This window comes from Bicyclus anynana, chromosome 10 (genome assembly GCF_947172395.1).
Source record: "Bicyclus anynana chromosome 10, ilBicAnyn1.1, whole genome shotgun sequence".
Taxonomy (NCBI): domain Eukaryota; kingdom Metazoa; phylum Arthropoda; class Insecta; order Lepidoptera; family Nymphalidae; genus Bicyclus; species Bicyclus anynana.
In genome coordinates this window covers 1,442,298-1,462,707 of record NC_069092.1, presented here as the reverse complement: position 1 = coordinate 1,462,707, position 20,410 = coordinate 1,442,298, and the positions used below count along the sequence as shown (strand labels likewise).

General features: G+C 37.1%; 1 protein-coding gene across 1 annotated transcript in view; it reads right to left on the bottom strand.

Moving 5' to 3' along the window:
- The window catches only part of LOC112053311 (transmembrane protease serine 12), a 40,585-nt gene extending 23,384 nt beyond the window's left edge, over positions 1-17,201 (bottom strand). The window contains exon 1 of the mRNA XM_052883777.1: positions 16,614-17,201. Within this exon, the coding sequence (XP_052739737.1) occupies positions 16,614-16,701 (88 nt within the window). The 5' untranslated portion in view covers positions 16,702-17,201. The remainder of the gene's footprint in view (positions 1-16,613) is intronic.
- Between the last annotated feature and the right edge of the window lie 3,209 nt (positions 17,202-20,410).

Genomic DNA, 20,410 nt, shown 5'->3' with positions numbered 1-20,410 from the left:
TTTTTTACAAGACGGAGGTCCTGGGTTCGATCCCCGACTGGGGACGCGATTTAGCGTTAGGTACGATGTTGTGTAGAAACCGAAAGGGGTGTGGATTTTCATCCTCCTCCTAACAAGTTAGCCCGCTTTCATCTGACCACGCTTACCATCAGGTGAGATTGTAATTAAAGGAATCATGTTTAAAATCTCTCAGTATAAGTATTTGTAACTAACTTCTCGTAAGTCATGCGTAAAATCTACCACTAGACGATGCGAATGCTAATAAAAAACGAAATTTTAAACCTACCCAAATTAGGAATCGAACCCTGCATTGATCGGTTATAAAGTCATCCCCAGACAAGAGATAATTAGCAGGTTGATTACGTAAGGCTCGGCACTGGCAGTGAAAGCCAACATTACCGCTGATGGGATACTGATGAGCTGGCGCTTTGTCGGCTATTGAGGAAATCTATTACGAGACTTCAAATACTTGAGCTACCTAAAGATTGGTGTGTTAACATTCACAGCGCCAGTGGCATGCACAACATTTTCAATTAGGGTAGGCATTATACTCGTATGTACAAATTGTGCAAAAGTTCCTTTTCCAATACAGGTTCGTAATGTATCAGAGTACAGGCAGTACTTATTTACATCTATTAAGTGCATGTCTACAAGCTTCTTTGATGCAGTGGTCAGCTTGTTACTGCTCAATGGTCCGGTTCAGCTTCGGACAATGAGGTCCAGGGTTCAAATCCCGGGTCAGGCCAACAAAAAAAATATGTTATTGGGAGTTTCCTACACGAAAAGTCCAGGCCTTGGTTGACAATTTGTCTATTTCTCTTCCAGCTATTCTTACAAAGAGAGAGAGAGAGAGAATGATAATGACCAGGACCATGACTTAACGTGCTGTCCGAGGCACAAGGATGCGACACCACCACAAAGTGTATTGTTAGGTCAGTAGGTATGAAGCGTAATTTTATAATTTTCTTCGGCTTAATGTAGGAAATCATCTCCCTAATGGCTAGACACATAGGTAGGTCATGGAGTTGGGAAGTCGGAACTTGGAGAGCACGTGCCTTATTGCACTTAAGTAAAACAATAACAAAGAAAATAGAAGAAAACATAGTAAACATGTATGTTCAAAACGGTCTTATTGCTTAGAGCCATTTATTCTTGATAAAAAAATGACTAGACCCAGGGCTCGAACCTAAGACCACAGGTACCTGCCTCCCTAATAACTTTCATTCTCAGTTATGGAGATCATCTGCCTTGTTTTTAATGCTTTTTGTTGATTACGTAAGAAAACGGCAAAAAAGTATAATAAGATTTACGTGTTTATAATATGTATGTCTGTGTGTTTGACGAATGGATCATAATGTTTTTTTTAAGCTGATGTGATCAAGTTGGTTCTGAGCAGTATACACCGAAGATCTGAGTAGCCAATCTGTAAATAATGGTTTTATATTACTATGTAATGGAAATTGGGTTTTTCTGCTATGGTAGCATTTTCCACTATGATGAAAAGAAATTGAAGCATTAAAGTAGTCATTGTAGCTATATCCACGGGGCTTTTTTATTTTTAAATTTATTATAAAATAAGTTATTTAGTTATTCACTGGTTAAATATGATTTTGGCAGAAAAAACGAAAAAGTCACGGTTGAGATTTTATTTTATTTTTAGGTTGTTAAAGTTATGAAACTGTCAATTAGTCATCATTATTTTCATTAATGCAATTGAACCACTAAACTTGCAATTTTGCGGTCAAAGTTACATAACTTTATTATTGTAACGGCTAACGGCACGAGTAGAGTAGGTAAAATCGGTTGTACGTGAATTATTACATCCGTTTCCGGATTACTGCTATATGAATCAGAACTGCCTTGTTGGTCTAGTAGAGCCTATGTGGCATATCACGAGGTCTTGGGTTCGAATACTGGGTCATCAAAATTCAGTGTTTACATTTTCAGAGGAGTTGGGAAGTTGGTGGAGTTTTGGATAGCACACTTGCGTTGCGATCATTATTATTAATATTTAATAGTATCTAGTAGATCGCAAAAGAGTTAAACAATAAGTATCATCCTATAATTGTTTACAAAACGGAGGTCCAGGGTTCGATCCTTGGCTGGGCCGATGGCGATTTCCGTGACTAGTTACCACCCTGCCGGCAAAGATGTACCGCCAAGTGTTTTAGCGTTTCGATAAGATGTCGTGTAGAAACCGAAAGGGGGATAATTTCTCCTATTAGGAGAGAGGCTAGGCTAAAATAAGCTAATGATGAAGAATGATGATAATCTGGTTAAAGCTGAAAAGAAAGAAGTATCAAAATACTTGGACCTTGCTAACGAGATTACCTCCATGTGGAATGTTGAGTCAACTATTATTGTTTCGATAGTTGTTTCAGTCAATGGTCTTATAGCGAAAAGCTTCGACCAACACCTTAAAAAGCTTTCAATTAACTGTTGGATCAAGAGTCGGATACAGAAAAAGCTTTCAATTAACTGTTGGATCAAGAGTCGGATACAGAAAAAGCTTTCAATTAACTGTTGGATCAAGAGTCGGATACAGAAAAAAGCTTTCAATTAACTGTTGAATCAAGAGTCGAATACATTCTGGAGCCCTGACCAACGGTTGCTTGGGCACTCAAACGTCCCGCAGCGGTAGGGTTAATATTTTTATACTCGTAATAGTGTTTTGTATATTTTGTATGTATAACATTGCTAAAAATATTAAAAATAAGCAGAAATAAGTAAATGAAAGAAAAAAATTAATGATGATCAAATGTATTTCTTGTTTATTGGTTTCTTTTCTAAATCACCGTTGAAAGGAAACGTGTTGAAAATCTGTCAGTATACATTTTTGTAACTGACTTCTTAAAAATCTACCACCAAACCACGCGAATTTTAAACCTACCTGAATTAGGAATCGAACCCTGTAATGATCGGTTATAAAGTCATCCCCAGACAAGAGATAATTAGCAGGTTGATTACGTAAGGCTCTTGCTTGCAGTGAAAGCCAACATTACCGCTGATGGGATACTGATGAGCTGGCGCTTTGTCGGCTACTGAGGAAATCTATTACGAGACTTCAAATACTTGAGCTACCTAAAAAAGAGTACTGACTGTGTAAATATTCGCAGCGACTGTGGAGTGCACAATATTTTAATTAGGGTAGGCATTATACTCGTACTCGGCGGTAGAACTCAAAAGGTTCAACTAAACTAATAAAATATGCAAACCTACATTAAAATAAAATGACCGTTTTTTTTATTCTTTATTTATTACAAGTTAGCCCTTGACTACAATCTCACCTGATGGTAAGTGATGATGCAATCTAAGATGAAAGCGGACTAACTTGTTAGGAGGAGGATGAAAATCCACACCCATTTCGGTTTCTACAAGACATCGTACCAGAACGCTAAATCGCTTGGCGGTACGTCTTTGTCGGTAGGGTGGTAACTAGCCACGGCCGAAGCCTCCCACCAATCAGACCTGGACCAATTAAGAAAACCTCAATCGGTACAGCCGGGGATCGAACCCAGGACCTCCGTCTTGTTAATCCACCGCGCATACCACTGCGCCACGGAGGCCGACAAAAATGTATAAAATAAAATGAAATGAAAAACAATGTAAAATAAATTAAATTTAAACTAATACTTTAAAAATACTTATCAAAGCAGGGCAGGGTTACCAAGGGCGGCATAATTATTAAAGTTTGCAGCCATTGGTAACCCTGCCCATCACACAGGCAACATTTCCGCGTTGAATTAGGATGGAAATTCGTTGCGGGAAAAAACTGCCTGCCCGTGGGTCACCTATTGCCATATTATATTCCCGTAAATGAGAACCATGAGGATGAAACTTTTGCTAGTTAACATATACAGACGTTTACTGGTAATGGTAGTAGATAAATAAATATATTATACCTACTACTGTTACAACAGCATCGACAGTTGCAAAAGCAGGAGATTATTATCAGTGACATCTTAACTGGTATCCAACGTATTGGCGCGTCCGGTATTCGGTGGACAACCCGAATTATTGACCGACGGACATTGATAACTGTATGAATCATGCTATTTTTGTATCGAATGATGTATGGACTAATGAATTGATGTTAATCGTTGAACTAAACCGAAGAACCTGTTTAATAGATTTTAATAATTATAGAGCATCTATAGCTCAACGGTAAAGCGGTCGGACTCATCACCGAAGGGTGGTGGTTCGATCCCCGCGCCGTTGGACTATTCTCTAACCCACTCCTAATACAGTCTTTCCCGAATGGGAATATTAGTCTCATTTAATGGATATGGCAAATATTCTTAAAGAAAATAGATTCTTCTTAAATACTTCTTAAATGACTTCCAGTCAAATTCACTCTTGACTGTGAGATAGTCCTCCAGAAGTCAACTTCTAGGCAACCGTATAATGTTGCATATTTTCTTAGCATTTGACATAATTGAATCGAAGCGCTAGTCAAGAAAAATAAATGAATGTTAGTATATAATAATATTTTATAGAGGCCTCCTCCGTGACTAGTTACCATCCTACCGACAAAGACGTACCGCAAAGCGATTAAGCGTTCTGGTACGATTTCGTGTAGAAACCGACTGGGGTGTGGATTTTCATCCTTTTCCCAACAAGTTCACTCGCTTCGCTTCGCTTCATCTTAGATTGCACTATCACTACCATCAGATGAGATTGTAGTTAAGGGCTAACTTGTAAAGAATAAAAAAGGTAAATTTTGTGGCCTAAATCTTAGTATAATCTCTGGATTATACTAAGGTTTATCGGCGACTCACACCGGAAAGCGCAGTGTTGTTCGACCCCCCACTAGGTAGACCGAAGATATCAAGCGAGTTGCAGGCATCCGCTGGATGCTGACGGCTCGAGGTTGTGCTCGGAGGTCCATGCAAGAGGCCTATGCCCAGCAGTGGACGTCCATCGGCTGATAATGATGATGAATTCGAAAATTCTTCTACCACTATAAAGCCACGATGTATAATATCCCCGAATTCTTACGGGAACGGTAATTACGCGGGTGAATCCGAGGGGTGGGGCTAGTCAAAAATAAAGAACCACAGTCACACGTATCAGAATCCTCGCTATGTCGTCCAAATCCCAAATACTTCATCTCACGATGACGTTGCAACTGAGATACGATCGATACAGTAGCGCCGACTTCCGTCCGCCTAATTGCTCGTGATCCGATAGCCGATACCATCTCGATATGCGAGAAAGTTTTCAGTTTTAATAGATATAGCAAGCGTATGACTAAATAAGATATTAAACTTTTTTATTATTCATGGACCGATGGAGCCGTGATAGCACTGTGGATAATTATGACCTCTGCCTCCGATTTGCGAGGGTGTGGGTTTGAATCCGGTCTGGGGCATGCACCTCCAACTTTTCAGTTGTGTGCATTGGAAAATCGCGTGTCTCAAACGCTGAAGGAAAAACATCGTGAGGAAACCTACATACCAGAGCATATTCTTAATTTTCTAGTCTGCCCATCCGCATTCGGCCAGCGTGGTGGAATATTTGGCCCGGCCATCTCATTCTGAGAGGAGACTCGAGCTCAGAAGTGAGCCGTGAGAAATTTTAAGAAAATAAATACCACGTATCTCAAACGGTGAAAGATCGTGAGGAAACCTGTATACCAGAAAATTTTCTTAATTCTCTGCTTGTGTAAGTGAGCGTATCCGCACTGCCAGGCCAGCGTGGTGGGCTATTGTTGTGACCCCTCTCATTCTGAGAGGAAACTCGAGCTCAGCAGTGAGCCGAAAGGGTTGATAATGATGATGATGAAATATTGATTGTATGACAGGCTACCAGTCTATTAAGTCAGCCATTGACGGTCAATTATTCTCACGTTTCTGCAGCGCAAACGGCAGCGAAGACGTTTCATAGGTCGAACCGTTATGCACGCAGCGACCAATACACAATCAGTTATAGTCGTGAGTGCTGCAGAAACGTGAGAATAATTAATCGTCAATGGCGTGCATTAAGTTTCCTAATTCCTATTTAGTTAGCTTCGGCCGTGGCTAGATATCACTCTACAATCAATCACTAAAACAAACTATTATACCATATTTATATATTAGGAAGCTTACATAAACCTTCCTATTATGTGTTATTACCTTATACGGTACATTACTCCAAATCACTTCCCATTGTTCGTGGAATTCAATGAACTCTAACATCAATAGTGAGCCAATCAAGTATTCTTTCCATGGAATGTGACGCAACCCCATGAGTACCATCGGCAACATAATAAGTCCACCACAAACTGCTGACGGTGTGATGCAATTAGAGTTCGGCGCAAGGCATAAGCGACAGTTTGTGGAGAAACTAAAACTAACTTTTAATATCATTTCTAGACAAATCGTCACGTAATACAAAATAATATATTTCTGTCAAAGACAGAATATATTTTTTAAGTGGGTACATTTTTATGTTTTTGAAGTACAAACGATTTTTATTTTATTTTATTTCAATATAAATAGTAGTTAAGAAAACTAAAATAATATGAGTTTCAGGAATCTAAATTGAAAACCACAAAATTATTTTCAGTACTCAACAATTATCACATTAATGAGCAATTATTTTTATTCCACAAAGAGCGTTTTGGTAAATAGTCACAATTAAATTAATTTAAAAATCAACCTACGTTTTATTTAAAAAAAACATAGACTCGAATTGAGAACCTCCTCCTTTTTTTGAAGTCGGTTAAAAAGTACAGAATTCCTCAAGTCGCGGGCATCTTCTGTTTTAAATACAAAAAAACATCTCATTTTTTTAATTTCATAAATCTTCTGAAGCTCAAAGACAACCGCTACCGCCTGTGACTCGAACCCCGTAATTAAGGCAGTGAAATGCATTCCGCGGCGGCCGCGCGTACGGAACCCGCGCTTTTCTATCGCTTACGTAACAGCGGGCATACATCACACATATACTATTGTTACTACTTCCACGTTGGAAGTGACATAAGTCTTAAATAAACATTTAAATATAAACACGTGTATACCTACAACCTCAGAATACAACCTAACCTAACCAACCTAATCATCATCATCAATTTCAACCCATATTCGGCTCACTGCTGAGCTCGAGCCTCCCCTCAGAATGAGAGGGGTTAGGTCAATAGTCCACCACGCTGGCCCAATGCGGATTGGCAGACTTCCTACAACCTATGTATAGCAGAACCATTGCAATCCTAATATTGGCCTCATCATTTTTGAGTTATTTTTTTAATTTCATTTATTCTTTTCTTTAGTCCTTTACTACAATCTCACCTAGTGGTAAGTGATGATGTAATCTAAGATGGAAGCGGGCTTACTTGTTAGGAGTAGGATGAAAATCCACACCCCTTTCGGTTTCTACATGACATCGTAGCGGAATGCTAATTCGTCTGGCCTTACGTCTTTGCCAGTAGGATAGCAACTGCCTAGATCGATCGATCGATTTGACGACCTCCGTGGCGCAGTAGTATGCGCGGTGGATTTACAAGACGGAGGTCCTGGGTTCGATTCCCGGCTGGGCAGATTGAGATTTTCTTAATTAGTCCAGGTCTGGCTGGTGGGAGGCTTAGGCCGTGGCTAGTTACCACCCTACCGACAAAGACGTACCGCCAAGCGATTTAGCGTTCCGGTACGATGTCGTGTAGAAACCGAAAGGAGTGTGGATTTTCATCCTCCTCCTAACAAGTTAGCCCGTTTCCATCTTAGATTGCATCATCACTTATGGTGACCATAAGGTCACCATCAGGTGAGATTGCAGTCAAGGGCTAACTTGTAAAGAATAAAAAAAAAAAAAAAAAAAAAAAAAAAAAAAAAAAATAGATCAAGAAAACGTCAAGGGCCCAGCTGGGGATCGAGTCCAGGACCTCGGAATTATAAATCCACTGCACCAAGGAGGCCGTCGAAAATGCATACAACCCAGCGTCAGATTTTGAAAATAGCAGTGCATTGTTCTACTGGAATCAGACGATAATCACCATCAATATTGTAGCCAATAGACCTGACACAGTGCTAGTCGATTGGTCGGTGCACCATGCAATCAAAATAATTATTGATTGACTACTGTTCCTTATGATGATAACTTAAAAGCTGAAAAAGAAAAAGTGTCAAAATACTTGGACCTTGCTCACGAGATTACCGCAATGTATTCCACCTTTAGCAGATCGTAAATGTTTAAAGTGTTTTTCACATAGCATGGCTACGGTGCCTTACCTTATGACGTTCATAATACGTACTAATATCGTGAATCGCGGCAAACTTTCAAGAGTGAAACGAAATGTCACCGTACCCATGCTATCTGAAAAACACTTTAGTGGTTTCATTCAATTGACTTCTAGCCTAAAGCATCGACTTTAAGAAGCTTCCACTTGACTGTTGTGTGATACAAAAGGCAGGGTGGTTCTTGCATCGCGGCACGAAACTTCACAACAGAACAAACACTTTGGATCGTGCCGCGATGCAAGAACCATCTCATGACTAAGGGCCCCGTATGGGTTCGAAACTAGTCGGGCATACTCCGACCTATTATCACGTGAGTTTTAGCGGTGTTTCATAATCAATTAATATTTCTTTTTTAATTGAATTGAAAGGAAGGCAATAGAAATAGTGCATTCCACAAACTATATTGCGTTGTGTTACGAACCAACGTTAATTTTATTGTACATATTAAATCGTTTCGTATATAAACCGGCAGTGTTGACAAGGTCCGTAGCCCTACGCAACCGGATTAATAAAGTCATTTGCAATTGCAAGTGCAATAATTTTCATATTTCACTTTCTAAAGTACCCTGTCCATTCAGTTTCAATTGGATCTATCGGACTTAGTGAATAGATACATAAATAATATGTAAACTTTTTAGTACAAAAGGAAACTTTTGTCAATAAGAGATTCACTAAGCTTTTTGGAAATTCGACTTAAAATTTGAGGTTGAATTTTATATGCATATGCAAGTCAATTCATAGAAGTTAGAAAGGGTCAGAGTGACGGCCTCCGTAGCGCAGTGAATTGCGCGATGGATTTACAAGACAGAAGTACTGGGTTCGATCCCCGGCTGGGCCGATTGAGGTTTTTTAATTCGCCCAGGTCTGGCTGGTGGGAGGCTATGGCCGTACCACCCGGTACGAAACCGAAAGGGGTGTGGATTTTCATTCTCCTCCTAGCAATTGCATCATCACTTACCATTTCAGGTGAGGTTGTAGTCAAGGGCCAACTTGTAAATAATAAAAAAAAAAGTTAGAAGGGTCAGTGACATTTACTGACGTTTGACGTACCTACTCTAGTATAGGTATATTAGAAGAAGAGTCATTTTCCCACCGTAGTAACCTATGGTAGGAATACCTCGTCGTCATCAACCCATATTCGGCTCACTGCTGAGCTCGAGTCTCCTCTCAGAATGAGAGGGGTCAGGCCAATAGTCCACCACGCTGGCCTAATGCGAATTGGCAGACTTCACACACTCAGAGAATTAAGATAATTCTCTGGTATGCTGGTTTCCTCACGAAGTTTTCCTTCACCGATAGAGACGCGTGATATTTAATTTCTTAAAAATTATAGGAATACCTACAGACTGAAAATTATTCAGCTTATATACAATGACTATTACAAGCTCAAGCTAGAATTCTAAACATTAATCGATTTTGTGTTTTTTTAGAACGTACGTACTTACTATTATTTTTTGTTCTCAATATTAAAACAAAAGAACAGTAGTTTAGATTGATCTGCAGTTTTATGTAATTGATCAAAATCAGTTTTGTCTGAATAATTGATTCGTCGGAGCAGAACCGACCGCAGAATAAATTGTTATTTGTTATTCCATCGCTAAAAGGAATAGAAATAATAAGAACCTAAAGGTGTAGTTACACTTGATATATAAAAGCAGCGGGAAATACAACGATATTTTGTAAAGCATGTATTATTAACAGTTACTTTACTAGAATTTCGATGGTTTTGGGAATTTGCAGGTTTTAAAGGTCCAGACTCTAAACTTAAGTTATAATAGAGAGTAATTTGTTAACTATTTCTTTGCTATAATATATGAGCTGATCACATCCGAATCATCAGCAGTTGCATGCAATTGATAGATGCAAAAATGCAAAGCCTACTCTGTACAAACCAGTATTGGAACAGGGAATTTTCATTTTGCATAATTCATGCGCATAGTGCCTACTCTTTTTAAAATTCTTGTGAATCCACTATTCATTAGGCATTTACTTTCAAAGATCTGGTCATGACAGGTTAACATGCTTTATTATGCTAGAAATTGTACGACAAAAGCCTAACGGATCGAAGCCTTCATCTCTTAGATTTGATACCGGATCCTAAACCTAAAGCTGAAACTATTGCTTGAATGAAGCAATGCTGATAAGTGATAAAAATATACCATTAGAGAAGTTATGTCTATCACACAATTAAGTTCATATTTTTTCATCGGCTTCTGGCAATCGTTCAACAAACAAGTGTGAACGGCACCTTACTTGCCATCGGATTGGATTGAACAGTCACCGCTATCGCATCATCTTGGCAGGCATCGAACCCACGACCCTAGAGAGTGAAAGCCATCTAGAGTTACCGGGTGAGCGGACGGAATTAAATTGATATCTTGTCTTCCGTAACATCAATCTTGTGATATAATATAAGCAGTTTTCCTTCCTCGACTGACTGGAACATATTTCCCTGTATATTGTCGTAGGCATTTCGTAGCCGTTCCGGTTTGCAGGTATAATACGTACCATAGTTGAAAACCTATTGCACGCCACCGGCAGGTTTTAAGGGTCGAGACCTTCAACGTTTATTTTTTTATTCTCGATATAATATGAGAAATAATATCCCCTTAAAAATCATACCAGTCGCCAATCTGTTATATTCATGTCAACCCTTACTCTGATATAGCTCAAACGAAATACCTCTGTCAAATTATCTGTTAAATTCTGTCAAAATCTCTGCCAAACTTTAAGGGTCTCTAGCGAAGGGTTGAAACTAAGTCTGGTGACTGGAAGCATCATTTCTCATATTAATTACACCCAATATAAAAACTACCCTTGTATGTATGTTTCCTTGAAACCTGCTTGAATATAAAAAAATAAAGTTTAAAATTTATAACGTACTACGTAAAAAAATATTCCGACGAATTAATAACCTCCTCTTTTTAATGAAGTCGTTTAAAAAGGAGTCTAAAAAGAACGAAACAAGATTTTTTTTCAGATCGAAATTGAGAATAGCATAGGTACAAAAATGTTCATGGTAGAGCCGTGGTCACACTGCCAGAATCACTACCTTTCCTTTTCGCTTCGCCGTAGTCGGGTAAAAATTAAGGAGATCTGGCCATCAGGTACAGATTTTTGCTTAAGAAATGATATCCTACCGCCATTTTGTTACGAGGTATACAAGTAGGTATATTGGTTGAAGAGTTGCGTCAATTTAGTCCAAATTCCAGGTCATGCGTACACTATGTTCACCAGTGAATTTAAATAAGAGCTTTTAATAAAAAAAGTCGTAGAAATCACGACTTTAACTTCTCACACTGCAGGGGAAATCGTTGTTATAACATTGTATGTAATAATATTCCGAACAATGACCAGATAAATCAATGAAATTGGTTATTGAAATCGCGCTCACAGCATCGGCGGCTGCGTTTGTTATAGACCATTGTTAAAATTATGATTTTAATTAATTATTCGTTTCTTTTTTTTATTTTTTTTGTCTCGTATATCTTTGCATATTAATTGCCATTGCTGTGCTGTTATTAACAAACTAGAATGTTACATTAATTTTGTTTAAATTAAGGCTTTATAAATTTTCATGTCACATATTATTATTGTTATACGTTTATAGAATGTCACCATCATCATTATCAGATGGACGTCCACTGCTGGACACAGGCCTCTTGCATGGACTTCCAAACGAAACGGTCTGGAGCCGCCAGCATCCAGCGGCTCCCTGCAAGCTGCTTGATGTCCTCAATCCACCAAGTGGAGGATCGACCAACACTGCACTTTCCGGTGCGGGTTATAGAATGTATTAAACAATATTTATCATTAGTAGGTAATAAATTATTGACTTAAACAACGATGAATGAACGTTGAATAATAAAGGAGAATAATTATGAATGACATCGGTCAAAGTACGTTGTATGAATGTGGTTTTTGCATATCTCTCACGTTTTAGGGGTAGGTATTACTGGAATTTTAAAATATTTAGGTAATATAATAGAACTAAATCTCCCGGAAATTCAAATTTAAGTAGAAAGGCAGGAAAATCTTAAATCTTATCTATAAAGAAAAAACAAAGTATATTCTTCTAGCTTCGCATAATTTACCTGTCAAAATCGAAGATTCAGAAATCAGAGTAAATAGTAATCTAAAATATTGTGTAATCTATGTTAAGTATAAAAAATACGCCTAAATCCATAGAGATAGTGTCAAGATATATATCGTTCGATGCCTAAATTCGACCATTTGCTTTTGCGTGATTGTTATAATCTGATTAATAATAATCAGCTAAAGTTGTTGGTGAAAATCCAGACACATGGTCTAACCAGAGGCAGGCAGTACATTGTAGGAAGTGTCTTCTCTTCTAGCGTGTGTTACTCTGTTAAAGCCTAAAGGTGATGATCTTCCACACAACATAAGGCCAAGTTATCAAGTTAGCTTGTCAAGTTATCAAGACAACTATCAACACATCAGACGATCAGTCGATGTAGAGCAGGGCCTTTTGTAGCTAACCCAAAACACGACGATCCTGAGCCACATGTATCCATAGGCGTATATAGGGACCGTATGATTCTGGGCCACCAGTATGGAATCCCATTATGATACTAATAATTAGACTTGATGTCGGGGCCCACCCTAGGAAATAGTCCTAGATACGCCAATGCATGCATCTAAATCATGTCGTCAGTCCACCAACACAACCCGGGAAGTGTTGTGCTGGTTCATAATTCCATCAAACGCTTGCCCGTCAACTGTTAACTAGGTACTAACTATAAAAAAGTTACTGTCATAAGCAATGTGACGTCATCCACCATTGTGGTCACTTTTTGGTGGAAGCTTTCATCCGGTATTTCGTAACCGACGCAACACCATAACTCTTACGGATCATTACTGTGATTGGTTCGGTTTTTTGATCTCATTTACGGTCAGTTATGCAGTTAATCTCACGAAAACGGGCAAAAAACGGATTTAACGCTGATTTCGCGGCTTAGACGTTGCGTCATCGTTCTTTCATCGTAGCTTTTTTTTGGTTGCGACTGTACATAATAGACCACATCGGGAAAAAGCGTAAACAAAATACGATACTGAAATGACGTTTTCTGTTTATGTTTGTAATTAGTTTGAACGTTTTATAAACTTGGAAGGTTATTTTTTTTCAGAAAATAGATGTTTACTGAACATAATCGCAGTGTATAACTGAAGGGGAGGTATTTAGTGAAAATACAGGCACATGAGGTAACCTTTGCCTCAATATGAAAGACGTTACGCATTCGACGCAATGCATATTAACTTGGTAACACTGTTTACAAGTGTTTTCTACGACGGGTTGTAATGCTTACCTGTAGGTACGTTTTCAACCCATAGTCGGCTCACTGCTGAGCTCGAGTCTCCTCTCATAAGAGGGGTTAGGCCAATAGTCCACCACGCAGGCCCAATGCGGACTGGCAGACTTCACACACGCAGAGAATTAAGGAAAGGACTTCACGCACGCAGGTTTCCTCACGATGTTATCCTTCACCGTTTGAGACACGTGATATTTAATTTCTTGAAATGCACACAACTGAAAAGTTGGAGGTGCATGCGCCGGGCCGAAATCGAACCCACACCTTCCGGAATTGGAGGCAGAGGTCATATCCACTGGGCTATCACGGCCGTGTAGGTACGTGTATCTATTTGTTTTTATTATTTAAAGACTGAACAATGATGAGAGGACTTTCGTATCAGAGAGTCCTAATATAGCCTAAGGTACATTATAATATATATTTTTGTATAGTTAATGATATTTTCACGAAAATCGGCCATTTATACGAACTATCGTTTATTTGACAAGTCAAGTTTGTTTGTAGAGATTGTAGTATTAGTTTGCATGTCAGATTCACAGGAGTTCTTTGAATTGTCAAATTGACTTCGGTAATTTCTTGAAAAACTTAGTTTTTGGAACTTGACTGCCTTCTCTACCGTATATTACGCAAGGTGGAAGCTATATTAAGTTTTCAACTATGGAAAGCAGCTTGGCCGATAGTCAACATTACCTACAATGGTAGCTGCGGGTGATATTCACGTAATGGTGGGTTTCACTCGCTTTATAATAAACTACGCCAATTTTGTTCGCCAAGTATATAATGTTAAATTGTTAAACTTAAAAAAAAATATTGTCTTTTCTTGCAAATACCTGCAAGGAGAAATACTGAATACTAATATTTATAAATTCAAAAGAAACGTTGTTGTTTGAATTTACTAGCTGACGCCGCACGGTTTCACCAGCGTGGTTCCCGTTCCCGTAGGAGTACGGGGATAATATATAGCCTATAGTATAGTAATAGGGATAATATAAGAATTCTTCAAATCGGACCAGTAGTTCCTAAGATTAGCGCGTTCAAACAAACGAACCTTCAGTTTTATAATATTAGTATAGACTAGCGGACGCCCGCGACTTCGTCCGCGTGAAAGTCGTTGTAAACTTTCAAGTACCCCTATCCTACCCTACCCTACCTCTACCCTACCCTACTCATTAAGGCTGCACTTCTTTATTTATTCCCCCCCCCCCCCGCGAGTCGCGTCGAGCATGAATTAGTATTCACGCGCGATGGCTTAGCGTATTTCTTGTATAACTTTGGTGTTTCTTTACCGATTTTTATGATTCTTTTTTTATTGAATAGGTAATAATGTTAACTTTTTTAGTTAGTGATGAGTGATGAGTGTTATAAACATAAGAGTTGACAAATATAATTAGAAAGCTCCGAACTGCTAAGCTATCGGGAGTTACATGTGTTATTGTGAGTCAACCATAAAAGATAGACATATATATGCTGTTGTGTTTTTATAGATAATTTTAAGGAGAACATTTCCGTCATACATGATTCTATGTAGCTTTAACCATTAAAGCTGTACACGCGACGGAAGCTTAAAAAATTGAGTAACTTCTCCCGTTTTCTCAACATTTCTCTTCACTGCTCTGCTCCTATTGATTGTAGAGTAATGAAAAGTATACTATAACCTGCCCAGGACTATGTAGAATAATTGTACCAAGTTTCGTTAAAATCCGTCCAGTAGTTTTTGTTTCTATAAAGAACATACAGACAGACAGACAGACAGACAGACAGACAGACAGACAGACAGACAGACAAAAATTTTACTAATTGCATTTTTGGCATCAGTATCGATCACTAATCACCCCCTGATAGTTATTTTTGAAATATATTTCATGTACAGAATTGACCTCTCTACAGATTTATTATAAGTATAGATAACGGACCTTTAAAAAAGGTTCTGTTTTCGAACCTGGCTGAGCTTGTTGTGGGCTCTCGGACAAAGGCGCAACTTTAATTTTAAGTTTTCGACTAATTATGATAACCATTAGGTATCATAGAATATACCTGACGTTTTGAAAGTGCTTGTTAACTATAACTAAGCCTAATTGAAACAAATGAATTTTGACCTTTGACTTCAGATCCGCCTGCATGTACATTGTACGTTTATTTTGTGTATGTACTCGTATGTATGCAAATTTTCGACAAATCCGTAATATATCTTTCATTGGCACAAACAGGCTTATCTATAAGTCAATAATTTTCAGAAATAATTTTAATGTGTAACTTAAAGGCTTGTTTTTCCTTGAAAAAAAATACTTTAAATACTAGCAGACCGTTGTTTCAAAAATACAGTCTATGATACTCGGCAAAGTTGAACTTCTTCTGATGTAAAAAACGGTTTTTGAGTTAAATCGTACTAAACAAACAAACTATCAAATCTTATCTCGTTACTATAATTTATTAATACATTAGATAGTGGAGGTATCTAACGTACGTTGCTACAATTATTTACACTAAATAAAACAATAATATTTCATTAAATTAAATACACGTATGTTGCTTTTCTCTCTGTCCGTCAGTCTGTCTTATCACGCTTATCTCTGAATCTAAGCGGATTGTGCATTCTTCTCATGTCTAACTTAGCTTGGAATTATTAAGATTTTAGTAAATTAAGACGAAAAGCTTATTCTAAAAAATCGGAATCCACATCATTTCTGCCATCAAGGATCGATACTTACTTTATATTAAAAATAGCAGAAAAAATTAATTGAGAAGGATCAGTATTTAGTTTTTTAACACGCCGAGTATTAGATATGATCTTAGTTATTAATGGTCTAAGGATACGATAGTAATATTTGACGAAACAAATAACTAACTAATTGATAATAATTATTATTAATTAGAAGTCACTTGTCTATAACAAAGCTCCGAAAGACGTAATTATGTATGTATGTAGGTAAGAAGTAATTGATAATCTCCATATTATGCTTGTAATTGTAGGAGTACTTTCCAGGGCAAGCTCTTACACTAAAGGCTCTTTTGGGTGCCTGCTAATTAAAATTATTATAATTATAAGAAAAATAAAAGAAAATCTTACCTCTTGGACTGTAAGCTTCACAAATAGCTGCATACAACGCCAAAATAAATACACTGTTCATTAGAATATAACGCCATAACACTGCCATGGTACACGTTACACTTTTTATAGTTTTATACCATCACATGGGACTTACAAAGTACTCAAAAGTCTTTTATTACTTCAGAGATTTTTCCGCTACAAGCTTTTTACGTTTGCGTATGCGTGGTTTTATGCAAGCTCGATGTTTTGATTTTTTTTCTACGGTTTTTAAAGTTCACTTACTTTATATTTTTAATTTTGGTACAATTTCAATAACGAAATATTTTTTTTGGTCTTTAATTTATAGAAATAGAGTGAAAATTAAAAAGCACTGGCGATATTGAACTATTTTCATAATTAATTAAATAAATAGTTTCATAATTTATTATACATTTTTATGGGTTATTTTATAGAGATCTTTTCACACCGTATTTATGGTTATACAAAATTATTTATTTATATTTCTTTGCGTCTTTTTCTGACTTCTACGACGTCCGGTGTCCGAATGAGAAATGGCACGAAAAAAGGCGCGCGCGCACCATTGTTGTTATTGGCTAACGAGCTTGTTTTTACTTTTTTCCGCGACGCCGGCGCCTGTATCCCCACTGGGAAATCTGGTCGCGCTCGGAGGCAGATGGGGCTGCCAACCTTTGGTACTAAATGTCAATAACTTACCTACTGTATTGACGTGCACAGCGTATTAACATTTTATATTTTGAACCCTCGTAACTTTTTAAAAATTTTAAGTTTTCGAATAATTATTATCACCACTATCTTAAGTTTAATATTATTATTACCTGACGTTTCGAAAGAGCTTGTAAACTAAGCCTATTTGAAATAAATAAATTTTGACTTGATTTTTACTAGCAATAAAAAAAATTGCGAATGGATTTTTTACTGTCTCAAAAATGCATAAGGCCAGAACTTTAGTACCTATTTATTATTTTCTATAACAAATGTCAATGAATATAAACCTACATTCAATGTTTTCCTCCATATAAATACTATTACGGATTTCCATTTCATTTTCGTAGAGTTCGATGAAATCATACAAGATTTCGAGCTTTTAAAGTGTAGTTACACTCAAAAAGCTCGAAATCTTGTATGATTTCATCGAACTCATATGGATTCAGAGGTAGAGTGGCAGAGTTTACATGTTGGAGTATCTATCCTCATTTATACAATATATAAACTCGTCCATTCGTTCGTTGCTTATTTACATAATAACCAACTAAGATCTTTGCAAATAACTACGTAAACAAAAGTTTTTATTACTGCTGCCGTCAATCCCCAAAGCCCGTCAAATGAATGTAAACCAGTTTTTGTTACGTAACTATCGGTGTTCATTCACAATTACTTCACAATTCAATTAAGTTGATTATGTCTTTCGAGTTTCACTGCAATATACTAAAAATTTATTGGTGCTAACCAGTTTCGAGTTTGTTCGCATTAAAATATATCTTAACAATAAATAATTGGAGTTTATGGCATTGCGTTCGAACATCATTTTAAGGTGTTATCTCTACTTTATAGAGAACTGTAGGGTTTCGTAATTAATTATCATGTCTAACATGACCTTATTTTTACTATATTGCAAACAATAAAAACCATAAGGGTTTAATTTCCACGTTATATTAGGTAGTATAGTAGTGCATGATCCTAGCTAGATATTTTGCGTAATTAAGAGGAAGTCATGCACAAATAATATAATTTCAGTATGACTACAATAATTTTATGTTATTTAATATTAATGGTATAAATTATTAGCAAAACTCAAAGGCTTTTAAATAATTGTCATAATTTTATTACTTCCACAAACAAGACGAACCTAACTAAGCCTAGTAATTATATTAAAATTCGTCAAAAGCCTGTAGAGTTTGCTAAAATTTTAAACATGCCGGCATATTTACCCATAAGATTCACATTTAAAACATAACTCTCCATAAAATAAAAATATAAATAAACATATTCCATACATTTTAAATAAATATCCCTGAGAAAATATTTATGTAAAGTTGCATTGACTGAATTGTACATAGGTAAAATTTTATTTAGAAACTATAATTTCAAAAATATGAAAATGTTGTTTACCGCTGCCCATAGAGAGTGAAATGATTGCGGGCGCGTGGCGACTGTATAATATATTGCAGTTGTTACGAGGCTGCGTTCGGGTAAACATAGCAAGGTCGTTTGGCTGAATTATGTAAAATTATATGATTACCATAATAATATAACATCGCATTCATGTTAATATGATAATAACGATAACTAAGACATCATATTTTAAGGCAAAATGGTGTTTTAATGACTGTGTTTCCAGTTCAACAGCTAAACCGATTTCGTCAATATTTAGCATAGCATAGTTTTCATTCTATAGAATCACATAATATACTTTAACCCAGAAATCATTGAGATATCTTTTGGCACACGCTGGTAGATTGGTATTTGATTAATGCATTCGGAAAAGAAATTCCTTCTTTTTTTTAGGATCTGTACATAAACTTAACTCTACGAGTGAAGTAGCGGGAGTTCATTGGTAATTTTATAACGAGTAAATGGTTAAAAAAAATATAACAATATCATTAAATTTTATTTTAAGTAAAAGGCTGTCTCACCGTTGGAAATGTTGAACCTGAATTTTAGCTTTAGGATACGATACAATAGAGGAAATGATAACATGAGACTCAGCACTCATTGTACAGATTATTTTTGGACTTAAAAATAATTTAGGAACCAAGGGGTTTTAACTAAAGTTAGGGATTAAGGTATAAAATGGAAAATTGTTTTTCTTTCTGATTGTGTAAGTGCTCCTTATGGGACGTCACCGGGGGGTAAAGTTGATTCGGGGTCGGGGTTATAGGCAGTTCATTTTGTTTCTATGAATTGCACGGATCAGATCACTGGATATAAGGAATCGTTTTTAAAAAATAAAGAAGAAATCCTAAAATGTTTACGACACCTGTTTATTAGAGAGTGAATCGATCGAGCAGCTGTGTTTATGTTCCGACCTAACGGGGACACACTTAAGTAAATATCCATCAAATTGTCACCCGTCAAGGTCCTCTTTGTTCTAGATCCAAGGAATTGCGCCTCCAGGCTGTAAAAGTGAAATGTATTAAAATCTAATTATGGGCCTTTTAAGAAGGCTGTGAGTCATTCAGTGAGCGATGGAGCGAGCTGTGCTAGGAGTATCTATGCGTGATCAAATCTTATATGAGGAACTCCGGAGAAGAACCACTCATATAGCTCAACGAGTCGCGAAGCTGAAGTAGCAATGGGCGGGGAATAAAGAGAAAGTCTCAAATATTTCGACGATTCAATCAAGGAACCTTCTTTTTTAAAATCGGTTACAAAATTAAATAAAAACCTTAAATGCAGTCAATTTATATGTACCTAATGATGTAATTTTGGGCTGTTTGTTATGATCCCCCGGACTACAGGGACCCCTTACGTGTGAAAGCAATAATTAGTCAAATGAAATCCATACTCGAAAGAGGACACAATCACACTTAACCTGGTGCTTCCCCGGAAAAAAAACACTTAAAGAACCTGCCTACTAGTTTCATTTCAGAAAAGCAAAAGTCAAAAAAAGCAACCTTTTTTCCCGGGTTGAGCGTGAGCGCAAAAGTTCAAACCATCCTAAATAAGATAAGTCACTATCATTGTCATATTTATTTTATGCAAGCATTTTTGTTTCTTCTGTGAGAAATCGCTACTGACGTGAGTACACCCCTATCCAGGAGCACCTTGCAGTTGCATCCAGCCAGCCTTGCTTA